The 13,122-nt window shown below is 39.4% G+C and overlaps 1 protein-coding gene and 2 long non-coding RNA genes across 4 annotated transcripts; 2 read left to right on the top strand and 1 right to left on the bottom strand.

Moving 5' to 3' along the window:
• Window positions 1-658: 658 nt before the first annotated feature.
• On the top strand, window positions 659-13,101 carry LOC131249056 (uncharacterized). Of its 2 annotated transcripts, XM_058249620.1 has the most exons (13): window positions 659-934; window positions 1,430-1,548; window positions 1,622-1,728; window positions 1,837-1,924; window positions 6,775-6,955; window positions 7,064-7,906; window positions 8,003-8,057; window positions 8,189-8,270; window positions 8,445-8,525; window positions 8,801-8,905; window positions 9,012-9,061; window positions 9,568-9,694; window positions 12,932-13,101. In XM_058249620.1, exons 1-13 carry the CDS (start codon window positions 802-804, stop codon window positions 13,001-13,003), a joined length of 2,043 nt encoding a protein of 680 aa, XP_058105603.1. In that variant the 5' UTR covers window positions 659-801; the 3' UTR covers window positions 13,004-13,101. The 2 variants fall into 2 exon arrangements, with proteins under 2 accessions (XP_058105603.1, XP_058105602.1); XM_058249619.1 differs by having other exon boundaries at window positions 6,775-7,906.
• LOC131249059 (uncharacterized) lies at window positions 11,476-12,643 on the top strand. The gene is made up of 2 exons (XR_009172662.1): window positions 11,476-11,899; window positions 12,197-12,643. It is a non-coding gene; the product is annotated as an uncharacterized LOC131249059 (long non-coding RNA).
• On the bottom strand, window positions 12,187-12,969 carry LOC131249060 (uncharacterized). Its single transcript, XR_009172663.1, has 2 exons — window positions 12,893-12,969; window positions 12,187-12,812 (listed from the first exon to the last, which is right to left on the bottom strand). It is a non-coding gene; the product is annotated as an uncharacterized LOC131249060 (long non-coding RNA).
• Window positions 13,102-13,122: the final 21 nt, after the last annotated feature.

Raw genomic sequence — 13,122 nt, 5'->3', positions numbered from 1 at the left:
GGATGTCATTAACAGCCACTGTTTCCTGTGGTGTGGTCTAATTAAGATATTTTACGCTTTAATTTTTTATTAAGTATCTAAAATGATCTGAAAAAAATAGATGGACGGCGTAGATTAGCTACACACACCTAAGGTGGGCCCAACACTCAGTAATATAAAAGTGAACTGAGTTACTCGCTACGCAATCCGCTTCCACATTTCACACGCGATAATTATTTGATACTCCGAAAGGGTATGATGATGGTACGCAGGCACTATGAAATTCTACATTTGTTACCTATTTTCTCAAATCAACCGTCCAATTTCCTGCACCATTATTACATAACAACTAAAAACAAAATCAGACTAATTTAACAATTCAACGTTTTGATTCACGGACACATTTTCTCTGAACTACAACCGTAGGGTATTTTCATTTATGTGTTCCAATCGAAAAGTTACATCACCAAATAATGATAAAATCTAGTTTAATATCCATCTAAAAAATCAAAAAAAATTATGCATTTCAAGCCGACTTAATATTGCCACGTGTACAGTTTCGCAGTGCCTGCATATCATCTACACACCCCACCAGAGTATCGAAGTTTTGCTCTTTTACACGCCGTATTAACGGCGCGGTCGAAACATGTAGAAAAGGCGTTTGCCGTCTCCTCTTCCTCTCGTCTCTCTCCCTCTCAAGTCATTTCTTCTATCCTCTTCTCAAAATCCTCTTTCATCTCTCTCTCTCTCTCTCTCAAACCCTTATTTCTTCTGTTTACTTTTCTAATTTCCTGTAAGAAAATCTCATCGCGACGAACGGCCATGGGTACGGAAGAGCGGACGAAGGAGACGGAGGTCGAACCTATCTACAAGACGAAGGTCGTGCAGTTCCTCGGTCGCTCCGTTCCCATCATTCTCCAGAACGATAACGGCCCTTGTCCTCTCATCGCCATCAGTAATCTCTCTTCCTCATTCATTTCTAGGGTTTTATCAAAATCCGTCATTTCTTCCGATCTAGGCCGTTGATTCCTCAATCCTGTACTTCTATGTTGCCAATGCGGGCTTTTTTGTATTGTTAGAGAATGATTTGTGTTGATAGCTCGATGGGGCCATATCCATTCGTGATTGGGTGATCAAAACCGTCCATTTCCTGGTCTTTTAGCGGCAGTAGACTTTTCATTTTCCTGTTGAATGCGGAACCTTGAAGGGTTTTACTATTAACTGCTGTTAGTGTTCTGCTGATCGATGGTCACGAATCACGATCATCCAGGGTGGTGTGATTTTTGCCGACTGGATGTTTGGTTCAGATCATCCGATCATCGCTTCCTGTGGGAGGCCCAATGAACCTTTAATGTGCGAAGCACTATCTTTTTTCTCTGTTTAGCTTCCTGCGATCTTGTTTATTTCTGGTTTCACGATTGAACGGCTGTGATTTCATTGTCGTATGTAGGCAATGTTCTTCTTCTGAGAAATCACCTGAACCTCAGCTTGGACACGTCTGAAGTTTCGCTGCAGAAATTGCTCTCACTTGTCGCGGAAAGACTAATAGATTCTAACAGTAATGTCCAGGTAAGACCCCTTTCCGGACTTCTAATTGGTTATGATTTTATTGATATTGGTTATGTTTAATTGTCTTGTGCAGGACAAAGATGCCGGGTACGTGCAAAACCAGCAACAGAACATTGGGGATGCAATCGACCTTCTCCCTCGTCTTGCGACTGGGATTGACGTAAACCTTCATTTCAGGAAGTAAACAATGAGCTGCTCTCTCTAATTTTTTATTTTTTTTTCAGGATTATGTTTGTGTGTTTGTTCAATTTGGTTCGTTCTGACTATCTTTTTGCTTGATATTTGTAGAATAGATGATTTTGAGTTCACACCGGAGCGGGCCATATTTGATCTCCTGGGCATTGAATTGTATCATGGTTGGATAGTCGATCCCCAGGTCAGCTTTCAAAACTCATATTTCAGCAGGATTTGTCTTATGGGTCACTTTTTCACCTCATTTTCCATGGGGCGCGGTGTTTGCTTGTAAGGGTAGTGTCAAATCTCATACATATGATCACAAGAGAATGGGTCTGGTGTTATGGCATAAAAGTCAACTGTCAAGCACTCTGTGTACGTTTGTCATGCATGTAGAGTATCCGAGCCATACATCTGATGGGTCCTACCATGGATAGGTCATACTGCAAATATTATAGTGATCAGATGATTTTGGTTGGAGAACTTCGCTGATGATAAATGGGTGACTAATGAGACCGAGCAAAACATGAAAAATTGCTCAGACCTGCAGAGCTAGCATCATCTTACCAATTTGATTTTTGGGGCATAGCCCACCAAGGTAGGGTCCAAGAGATGAACATCTCGGATATCATACATATGCCACATGTGTGAAGATAGGTGCTTCAAATTTAACCTAGAAATAATTGCTGACAATATCCTGTCATTATTACAATCGATGGATGCATTGCAAATTCTCTGATAGATTTGATTTCTGGCTGGTGGGACTGCTCGAAAGAATCTTGGAACTAGAAACCTTCAAATTTGGACCTTAGCCACATTAGGTATTTGAAGAGAGTATCTCTTGTTGACTACTCCTCCCCCTCTTCTTAATCTTGTTCCTTTTCAATGAAAAGTAGATAATATAAAGAAAAAAAAAAGGGTTTCATGATACTTTTCTACATACGGACTTTGAGCGTAGGCTGTCAGCTTGCCATGTGCTTCCATGGGTGACTAACAAGTGGGTGGATGCATTTTCTTTCTGGGCATATGTCTTCGTGGATTTTTTCTGATGAACGGGCTGTGTGCATAACAATATTTACTTGGACAAGTGACATCAGTGCCAAGTGTCAAAGTGTCTTTGAGCGTTTGGAATGGCAAACTACAAAGATTTAGGCACGGGGACACTTTTGTACAAAAACAAATAGTAATATTCTAATTAAATAAAATTAGTAAATAAATGAAAACAAGAAACAAAGCAAATAAAATTTTAAAAAAAAAAACAATTATTAACACTCTAAACTAACAAATAATGATTTCAGATATAATGTGGAGGATATGATATGGTTGAGCTTACATTCATCCCTATGTAGAGCTTCAGGCTTTTCAAAAGCTGTGTTCAAGATAGAAAACTTGTTTTAGGAGAGTAAATAGTCCTGGTGATGGCACTCTAGTCTATTAGGTTTTGGGAGTTGTGGTGCAGGCATGACATTTCCTTGCCTTGACAGAGTGATCCTGGAAAGGGGGTGACAATTGCGCAGTGTGCTTCCTTTGTTGAGGGACAGATGGTTTGGTCTCCTTTTTGTAGAGCTTTTTCTGATGAGCAACTCGTTGACTTTGTAAGCCTTATGGAAGTTCTTCATAATCAACGCTTGTTGGTACTTGGTTGAGGTAATGGACAAGTGGATGTGGAATGCTGAAAAATCAGGTCATTCCTCAGTCATATCCTCCTATTCTGCTCTGGTCACCAATTCTTGTGATCGGGAGGACTCAATTTGTCTTATTTGGATACGTGCCTCCGTGTGTTTTGGCTTTTGGTTGGTGGGTGGGAAAAAAGTGTTTACATTGGGCCAGATCCATGTTTGGGTTTTTCTTAAGCTGAAGAGGCCAGTGGTTGATTGGCCATCTTCTTCTTCAATCTTTATAAATTATCCAATGAAATTATATGAGGGTTCTTGTGGGGAAACTTATGTTTCTTGAGATTTTAGTGATTTCTCATCGTTGAATTTGCAGGTCTTTTTTGCTTTTTAGCTTAAAAGATTCATTGTCACAAAAAAAATGATTAACTAAACATAAAAATTCATTCAACAATCATCTAAAGAATAATACTTTTTATGAGCATCACTTGCTCTCTCTAAAAATTAGAGAACCCTAGAGTAGAGAGAGAGAGAGAGAGAGAGAGAGAGAATCGTTATTAATAGTTTCTTTAGTACCAAGTGAATGGAGGCTAGCTTGAGGAGACTATGATGTTCTTGTTTTGTTTCTTATTAATAGTTTCTTTAGTAATAGCTTGAGGGTACTATATGATGTTCATATTTTGTTTCTTTAGAGTACTAATTCAATTAAAAGAGGAAGGTCTGTGCGATCATTACAAGCAATGAACTTGGCAAACCGTGTCATGCATGCGTTGAGGGAGATAAGAAAAACTGTCTCGACTCATCATCCACCTGTCGAGAACAACCACAATTTGAGGGAGACCAAATTTCAGACAATATGCAGCCATTAAAAACTGTAGTTTTTTACTGTTGAAGTGCTGCATCATCTCGGCTTTTCCTTAACAAGGGAAAGACCATTCAAATCGTGTCGATTTATCCATTCAAACCATGATTATGAGTCTATGACCATTCAAATAAATCAAATCGTATTGCACAACCATTTAAATATTGTAGAAAACCAAAAGTAAAAGGGAATTAAACATCTCTTTTTCTTTTTTTTTTAAAAAGGGAAATAAACAAGTTACTAATCTACCATCCATTCACCCTAGTATTAGTTAGACCATCCTTCCATTGTAGTGATCTCTTATAAGAAATCAAGAAGAGAAGACTTCATGAGCATTACAAAAATCTAAGGGGGTATTTGGTTTTTCATTTCCCGGTGTAATATCTGTAAATATATAGTCATTATTTACATCCGTAATTTCTGCAGCCTTCCCAATGTCACGTCGACAGGCACACTTTTTGAACGTTTTCAGTCTCCAAACCTGAGGTAAAAAAACATAAAATATGTGGGGGCCACCATGATGTATGTGACTTATCCACACTATCCATCCCTTCCGCCAGCTCATTTTAGGGTATGAGTTGCAAAATGAGAGAGATCCAAAGCTCAAGTGGACCACATCACAGGAAACAGTGGGAATTGAACGCCTACCATTGAAAATTTGTTGGGGGCCCCAAAAGTTTTGGATCAAACTGATATTTATGTTGTCCCTTTATCAATGTCTCTGTGACCTTTTGAACAGCTTAGATGACAAACAAACATCAATGTGGGCCCTATGGACAGTAACAACTTTCAACGGTGGAAGTCTTTAAGACCGCTGTTTCTGGTGTGGTCCACTTGAGCTTCAGGTCTGCCTCAATTTTTGGTTCATGCCCAAAAATGTTCTGGTGGAAGGGATGGACGGCGTGGATATGTCACATACATCACATTGGGACCCTCAAATTTAAGTCAGCACTTCTGTATCGATTTTCTAGGAGGAAATAGTCACTGATTACCTTTTTTTGGCAAACAGACATTAGTGTATCGACCCTTTGCCCTTGCCATAGGGGGACATTTTCTACTGGTTGCTTTTTTTAATGAATTATTAAAGTTCTATTAAAAAATAGATGATGAAAAAACAAAACATGAGAATATCCCAAAGCCATCAGCCTGAGAACAGAAATCACCCAGGAACTTCAGCTAAACAATTAGCAGGACTAAAAACTTATGCTCACTCTACAATGCTTAAAAAGGCATTGAAAAGCTCATCCTTATAAAGAGAATCTGCTTGGACGTTTGCCTCTCAGTGGACGTGTGAAAGAGAGATCAAGATGGTGGAGCTGAAATCCCTCAATTAAAGAGACCCTTGAAAGCCCCGATCCTTAGCAAGTAGCAACAGAATCTGCTTTGACAGTCACCTCTCGGTGGACGTGTGAAAGAGAGATCAAGATAGAGGAGATCAAATCCCTGAATTCATCGAGTTGCACATGGATGCATGTCTTTGCTTGAGTTGCACCTACACACATCTTGTTGCTTGAGTGCGCATGTCCAGTAGATTTGCACCTAGCTGCATGTTTGGGAGATGCGAGATGCATGACCAGGGCTGTTACTTCTCCCAGTGCCTGGATGAGGCACGCGCAGCCTAAATGCCTGAGGTGTGTGCGTGGCTTGCCTTTAACTGCAAATCTATAATGGTGTCAACGAGTGTGCAAGTTTCTGTAAGTGTTGGTACAGAAAAAGCCAATGTCACCTATGTTTGCTGTTCCCAATCATGTGATCTAGATTAGGGGTCATTTACTTTCCGGTTGCCATTTTTACCGTCCTCACATGAAATCGTGGTTTACACTTTATTTGTTGATTAAATTGTAACTAAAATTTATATTTAGAATGTCTTTGTACTTCGATTTGTGCCAATATCAGGCATATACAATATGATGCTAGGCATGCAGGATTTACAATCATAACATCATTTCATATGTATAAATTACTGCATCAATTTTGGATATATTTATTAATTATTATGCACACTTTTTTTTTTTATAGAAGCAATGGGATTATATTAAAAAAGAAAGAGAGAACAAAAGGGGGAAATTTTTATTATTATTATGCACACTTAGTAATCTGTTTTGGAGAACGGCCCACATGATCCTGCCCCTACTGTGCCACTTATTGGGAAGGTAGTGTGCTTCACACCAGTTCCTGTACCATGTACTGGAGCAACCTGCAATTCAGGGAACCATGGCAAAACCCTAAAAAGTAGAAGTGTCCAAGTAACACTGCTAATGAATGCGATGAATGTTTGCTCATGGTTGGCTGTTTAATATTTCTCTATTTGTTATGTATTTGACCTTAACTAGGAAAATTGTGTATCTCCTGACTAATTCATAATTATAATTGTGAGTTTTGCTTCCCACGTCGAGGTCGATGGATTCAAGGTAAGCAGCAGGAGAAGAATAAGATCCCATAAAGTGCCCAACTTTTTACTCTTTATCTGTTAATATGACTTTTTGGTTTCTTTGAGTAAGATATACTTCTCGAGTTCAACATTCCATTTGCCTCCAGTTCAAGCATAGTGATGTACTGTGTATTAATGCATACCAGGATAATGATACTTTAGATGCAATTGGGTCGAAGTCCTACAATACTCTTACTGGGGAGCTTGCTGCTCTTGACACAAGGAATACAGAGGGAGAAGGCAAGCACATCCATGAAGAAGAGACTGTTGATTTTGCAGCTGCAACAACTGCAGCTCTAGGTGTTCCTTCTCCATGCCTTTCAAGAGGTAGGTCTTTTGACGATTCTCCAGTATCAGTTGCTAGTGATCAAACAGTAAGAAAGGGGGACAAAGAGGAAGAAGAGGAATTGAGGAGAGCCTTGCGATATTCAATAGCTGATGTTCCACCTTCGCCACCATCTGATAATTTACCCGACCCGAATTGGAGTGCTTTATCTACGAATCCAGAAGAAAGCATGTGTTTAAAGGTTTCCGATTCTGGAGTTCTTGCAGAGAATTTTGAGCACCCCACTCTCAATGAATTTCAAAGATTCACTCCGCCAGATATCAATGTGTTACATCATTCTAATGCGTGTAGTAATAGTGATAGTGATGGGCTATCCTCAGCAGTTATTTCCACTGAAACTGCTGTGTCCCTTTCCAAGATTGCCCAGTCAAAGTCTTCTGAATCTGCAGATTGTTTCGTTTCTAGTGATAAGGCAGAGAACATAAGAACTGATGTGTTGGCCCAGAATCAAACTGAAGCTTTTCTTTTTCCGGATAGAGATGGTTCTGTTGCAAGCTACACTTTCAAAGACCACTTGCATGGTCCGGAAGGGGATCAAACAATGGTGCATACGTGCCCAAATGAGACTTCTCTGTCCCTCGATCACCTTAAGCTCAATGCTAATCAGAGCAATTGCGAGTCAACAGTTCCTCATGATCCAGCTGCACAGAATGCAGATTCTGATTCCTCTGATGGTGGAGCACTGCATGTAGATGTCTCTGAGGGTGGTGCTTCAAGCCTGGATGGCAGTGAGCCCATATATGAAGGAGAGGAGCGGATTCTTGACTCGGGACATTCAATTTATGAAAACCGAGAGCCTATGTATGAAGGTGAGATGGTTCTTGCAGAGCAAGCTGATAGAGGGGCACAAGGTGATGCCTGTAGTGCATATCCCAAGGATGAAGTTAATCAGCAAAAGGGGAAGGGCCTGCTTAGCATCAACGCAGAACAAGGTAGACACTGTTTCATCTCCGTTGATATTTCATATTTCCAATATACTTGTTTGCATTGTGTTGCACTTCTTAGTAACTTTGCTTGATTTCCTTCAGGGGAATCGATCCGGAACTTCTTGAAAAACAATGCTAGCCAATTGACCATATATGGGTATGTTAATTCCTATATTTCTTTATTACAGTTCTTCTCCTTTTACATCAGGGGTGTCTAAGCTTGGCAATGCATGCGTTAAAATGGATAAGGATCCTTTTTTTAAAAAAAAATGTTACTTTCTTTCGCAGCCTATTTTGCCTACAAGAAGGTCTGAAAGAACGTGAGCTTTGCGTGTTTTTCCGTAACAATCACTTCAGCACTATGTTTAAGGTCAGTATATCACACCACCCTATTGTTTAATATGTTTCTTCCTTTCCTTTGGCTATTAGAGATACTTCTTCAGCTATTAAGAAAAGAAGAAACCGAATGCATAAGCTTTATCGGGCATGCTTGCCATTTGCATCAAGTTGTAGCATAGTAAAATATTTCTGCTTTATTTTGCAGTATCATGAGGAACTTTATCTCTTAGCTACCGACCAAGGTTACATTAACCAGCCTGATTTGGTATGGGAAAAGTTAAATGAGGTAAGGCTGTGTTTCCTGAGAAGTATTTCCATTGATGGAAGGTCATCCTGTGAGATATTCTCTGAGAGTTGTTGAACACATCAGATACTTGTATCTATGCCTTTCTAGTTCTCCTCCGGATAGTTCTGGCATGCCATAAATATACTTGTTTGTTCTGTTCCGTGTCCTAACTTTCTGTTTATTGGTTTCCATGAGAAGAGCTTTTCATTTAATATTTTGTGTTGATATTTTTCTTTAAATTTGATCTTTTGATTTTTGGCGTTGCAAAATTTCAGGTCAATGGAGATTCGGTGTTTATGACTGGTAACTTCAAGGAATTTAAGGCAGAAAACCAAGCAAATGATTCATGGGACGAGCACAATGCCATGACCAGTACAGCTGTGTGTATTTCTGTGATTTCAATAGAAAGGCTGGAATTTATCACTCTGATGATTATGTCAACAATAACATTCATGAAATTAATGATGTTCTTCTTCTTTCTTTCAGGACTATCTTGCTAGCATTGACAATTCAGCACCTGAGGGTTCGACTTTAAAGTACGTCTTTAGTAATTTGCCTATGTTCTAGTTGTGTGCAAGTTTGATTCATAGATTTTTGTAGTAATCTGGAAAATTCAGAAAATAGTAGTATTTCTAGGAAGATGAATTTGATGCCTATCGATAGGGAAAAAAGATATTATGATGCCATAATCTGTTTATGGTAGGGGGTGAACTAGATACAATCTTATTACCTTATTTAATCAGCAGGTGTAACTGCATTTGCCTAGATTTCCTATGGAGAGCGTTACTGTATGGATCTCAGCTTCCGACATTTTGGAATGACATAAATGTGCCATTTTTTCCTGTTTCTAGAAGGAGATCTATATCTTCACAACACTTCGGTTTCATTACCGTCTAGTCCTTTTGAACAGAATGGCCTTTTACCTTTCAAGTCTCGTCTTTCTACAGTTCTCGATACTTTCTGAGAAATGCGATTCTGACCTGTTGATTGTCTCACCATTGGTTTAGTGATAATCCCTTTTTGTGTTATAATATTTTGACAGTTCTGATCTGCAACTGGCAATAGCCCTACAGCAACAGGAGTTTGAGAACCAGCCTCAACGTCAAACTCCACATCCAGTGCAACAGCCACATGTCACTGGCCCTTCGAGGCTTGTCACAGGTCCACAGGTAAGAGTTGGACTTTTTGAGATTATATGGATCCTCTTTTCATTAAACTACTGTCCTATACAATTTTCCACGTGCCTTGTCAGCCTTGTTTCTTGAGTCATCCGAATCACAATATGCCTATAACCGTTAGGCCATATCTTTCATCTGAGTTCAGCACATGTATTTTGTAATTAAGGATCAGATTATATATTTTGCATAAATTACCACTATTTCCTCCACGGTGGAAATAGAAAATATAGTTATTGCAGTTGCAGACCCCAATCAGTTGGGATACGGCTTAGATGATGATGATGATGAGTTGCAGCAAGTTTCCTGTCTTCTTATGAGTGTTGCAGGGAGAAGCTATGGTTTTAGTACACATTAGAAACAACTCGAAGATATTGAAAGGCTTATATGCACTTCCACATGTCAGGAACAGCTTCATTACTCAGACGCCTTACAATGGATGCTGCACCCATGTGATCATGTCACATATATTTTTTTTTTTTTGAACGATAAAAATTATTATTATTATTTTTAAAATAAAATAAAATAAAAAACACACACACACGCGCACGCAAGGCTGAGAGGGAGGTCCTTTCAAAGACAAGGAGAAAGACAGCAAGGAAGAGGAGAAAAAAAACAGAAACAGGGAAAAAGAAGGGAAGAAGAAAAAAGAAAAGAGACCAAAGGGAAGAGAAAACACAAAAACAGGCCCACGCATGGATAGAAACAGCCCTCGAGAATTACATTATGGAGTCCAATCCCTGAAGAGAGCTAAAACCCTTGGAGAAAACCCCCGCAGAAGCCACGCTTTTGTTCCTGAAACTTCTATTGTCACGTACTTTGATTTTATGTACAGCATATTTTACCTTTGAAGTTATCTCAACCACCAGTTGATTATATTTCTCGTGCATACAAATTGACTGCTGGGCCATTGCTTAATTATGTCAGTCCCCCAATTTCATTAGACAAAATCTTAGGTTATTGAAATAGGGGTTATTAGATCTTTATGGGGAAGAAAAGATGTGATTTAGTCATGCTCAATGCAAATGTTGTAGCAGGAGGTATCATGATCATTTGGAATGCAGACATGTGGGTAGAGGAAGAATGATTCACTGTTTCCTATTCGCTGTACCTAGATCTGAAAAGTGTTAACTGCAGTACATGAGCTAAATGCCCCTTAGTATCAGGAATAGTTGGAGTGAATTGTGGGGTGTGGTAGGTGATTACAGAGTTATTAGGTTATCCTTTGAGAAGATGAACATCAACTGTATGATGAATATGAAGGGACTTGAGAGTGGGTTGACAAGCATGAGATCACCTACCTTCTGATGGAAGGATTCCAAAATCACTTGGTCTAGTAGTCAAGGCCAACAATGTCCAAGCTTGTTAGGTTTTTAGTGTTAGCCAACTGTCCTAGTGGGGTTTGGCCCATCCTGTTATAGATCCTTGCCACATCATTCGGGAATCCGGTGAGGAAGCTTGGGCCCTATTTCATTCTGTTTGGAGCTAATCTGGCTGGAAGAAGAAGGCTTCATAACTAAAGTCAAAGGAATGTTGTAGATCCTTCTCTATGGAGGTTCTGGCCATGCATAGATTGATATTAAAGCTAAAGCTTTTTAAAGGGGGGCTAAAGTAGAAAAGGATCACTTTGGGGTAGTGGAGGTGACCAACATGCTGGATGTAAAGTCGAAACAATTGATAAGGAGGTCGAACCTATAATGGAGGAAGAAAATAAAACCAACACAAAATCTATTAAAAAGCTCGAACTCAATGTCTAAGAAGTAATTTGTCTTAAACAAGAAGAAACACAACATTATTCTAGGGAATTGTTAATGCAACGAGTCTCAATCACACCGACAGTCCGTTGTTTGATGAGGAAAGAATTGAGGAAAAGTAAAAAAATCTAGGACCCAAGTGAAAAATCAGGGGTTTAGGCTGGGCCCCACGCTCAGCCTGAGCTCAGCATGGCCCTATCACTACATGCTCAAGTCCGAGACACCCACAAGGGAAGATTTTCAAAGGATATCAGTGCATCCTTCATTGCCTTGATTCTGAAGAAAGATGGACTAAAAGCCCTAAAGATTTCATACCCATAAGTTTTATCAGGGTCTATACAAGATTTTTGTGAACATTCTGGCTTCAAGGTTGTGCAGAGTGTTGTTTGGTGTGATATCCAAGTGGTAAGGTACATGTGTGTGGTAGACAGATTCTGGATGGGCTGTCATTGCTCACAAGGCAGGAGGGATAACCGGTGATCTCAATATGAAAATACCTAATATCACATTGATCGAAATTTTTGGACATGTTGAGGTGGCTAGGATTCAGGGCGAGCTGGAAAAACTAGGTGCGTAAGCAAGCTGCTGATTGAAGAGATGGACAACTGATCTTAGAAACTGGAGAGATTGGGATGCTTTAGCTATATCCTTTTATTCGGCTCTATCAGAAGATTTGAGACAAGCAGAAGGGCTCTCTGACCACACTCCTATAGGGTTAACCCATCATTTGGGTCCTTGCAAGGGTGTTAGCTGCTTTCAGTTGGGTGGAACACTACAATAGAACATTTTGTAAATAAGCAGTTTTCCAGAAGGTGTTTCTTAGGGCAAGGTTGCAAGTGTTGGTTGGATATGCCTATTCCTTGAGTGGTTTGTAGAGATGTCCGTCAAGTTTTCTGATCATTGTTGAGGAGCCACCAAGATTTCTTGTCCATTCTCTTCTTTTTCTTTTTCTTTTTTTTTGCTTTTGTTTTTTCCTTTCATTAATTTTTTTTATATCTTCCATGTTAAAAGACGTACTGTTACTTGGCTGTTACATCTGCAATGATAGATCTTCGGCCATATAATCTGCAACATGGTGTCTGGTGTTCAATCCTGGGACAGGTTGAATGCTTATTCCATTCAAAGGAGACATGAAATCATACATGTATCCTTTATTATGTGGAGGATTTATAATTAAAAAAAGAAAGAAGCCTGGAATGAACATTTCTATCAGTGCTATGCTTACTGCTGCAATGGAGGAGCTGCTATGCAAGAAATTCTTTGTTAAGTTAGCATGACCATGAGTTGTAACATGCACACTTTGCTCTGGGCTACAGGATGTGTATTATTCTTTTCGCTTCCTTGCGTAGTAGAGCCATCTCAGGCCTGTTGTAAAATTATTCTTCAAGAATCCTTTCTCTCACCCATATTGAATGTAAGTTCACTGCAATGTAACCACAAATGTGCTGTTTTTACAAGAGATGTTTGTTTCTTGCAGGGGCCAAGGAGCAGCAATAGCTCTTCATCGAAGCCGGAATCCAAAACTAAAGACAAGTGTGCTGTAATGTAGAGAAAGCATTTGTATATGATGTATTTCCCTCCCTTTTTTGGCCAATTTGTTGTAATACATGAAAAGAACAGCACCTAAGCAATCATCATTTGTGTGAATTTCCAACCAGTTTTTTTTTT

This window comes from Magnolia sinica, chromosome 6 (genome assembly GCF_029962835.1).
Source record: "Magnolia sinica isolate HGM2019 chromosome 6, MsV1, whole genome shotgun sequence".
In the NCBI taxonomy this organism is placed as follows: domain Eukaryota; kingdom Viridiplantae; phylum Streptophyta; class Magnoliopsida; order Magnoliales; family Magnoliaceae; genus Magnolia; species Magnolia sinica.
The sequence above is the reverse complement of the archived record's forward strand: the minus strand, read 5'-3'. Positions and strand labels throughout refer to the sequence as shown.

Coding starts and splice junctions, on each gene's coding strand:
- LOC131249056 (XM_058249619.1), top strand. CDS start 802: ATGGGTACGGAAGAGCGGACGAAGGAGACGGAGGTCGAACCTATCTAC. Junction 8,271..8,444: donor ACTTCAGCACTATGTTTAAG/GTCAGTATATCA, acceptor TTTATTTTGCAG/TATCATGAGGAACTTTATCT. Junction 8,906..9,011: donor ATGCCATGACCAGTACAGCT/GTGTGTATTTCT, acceptor TCTTTCTTTCAG/GACTATCTTGCTAGCATTGA.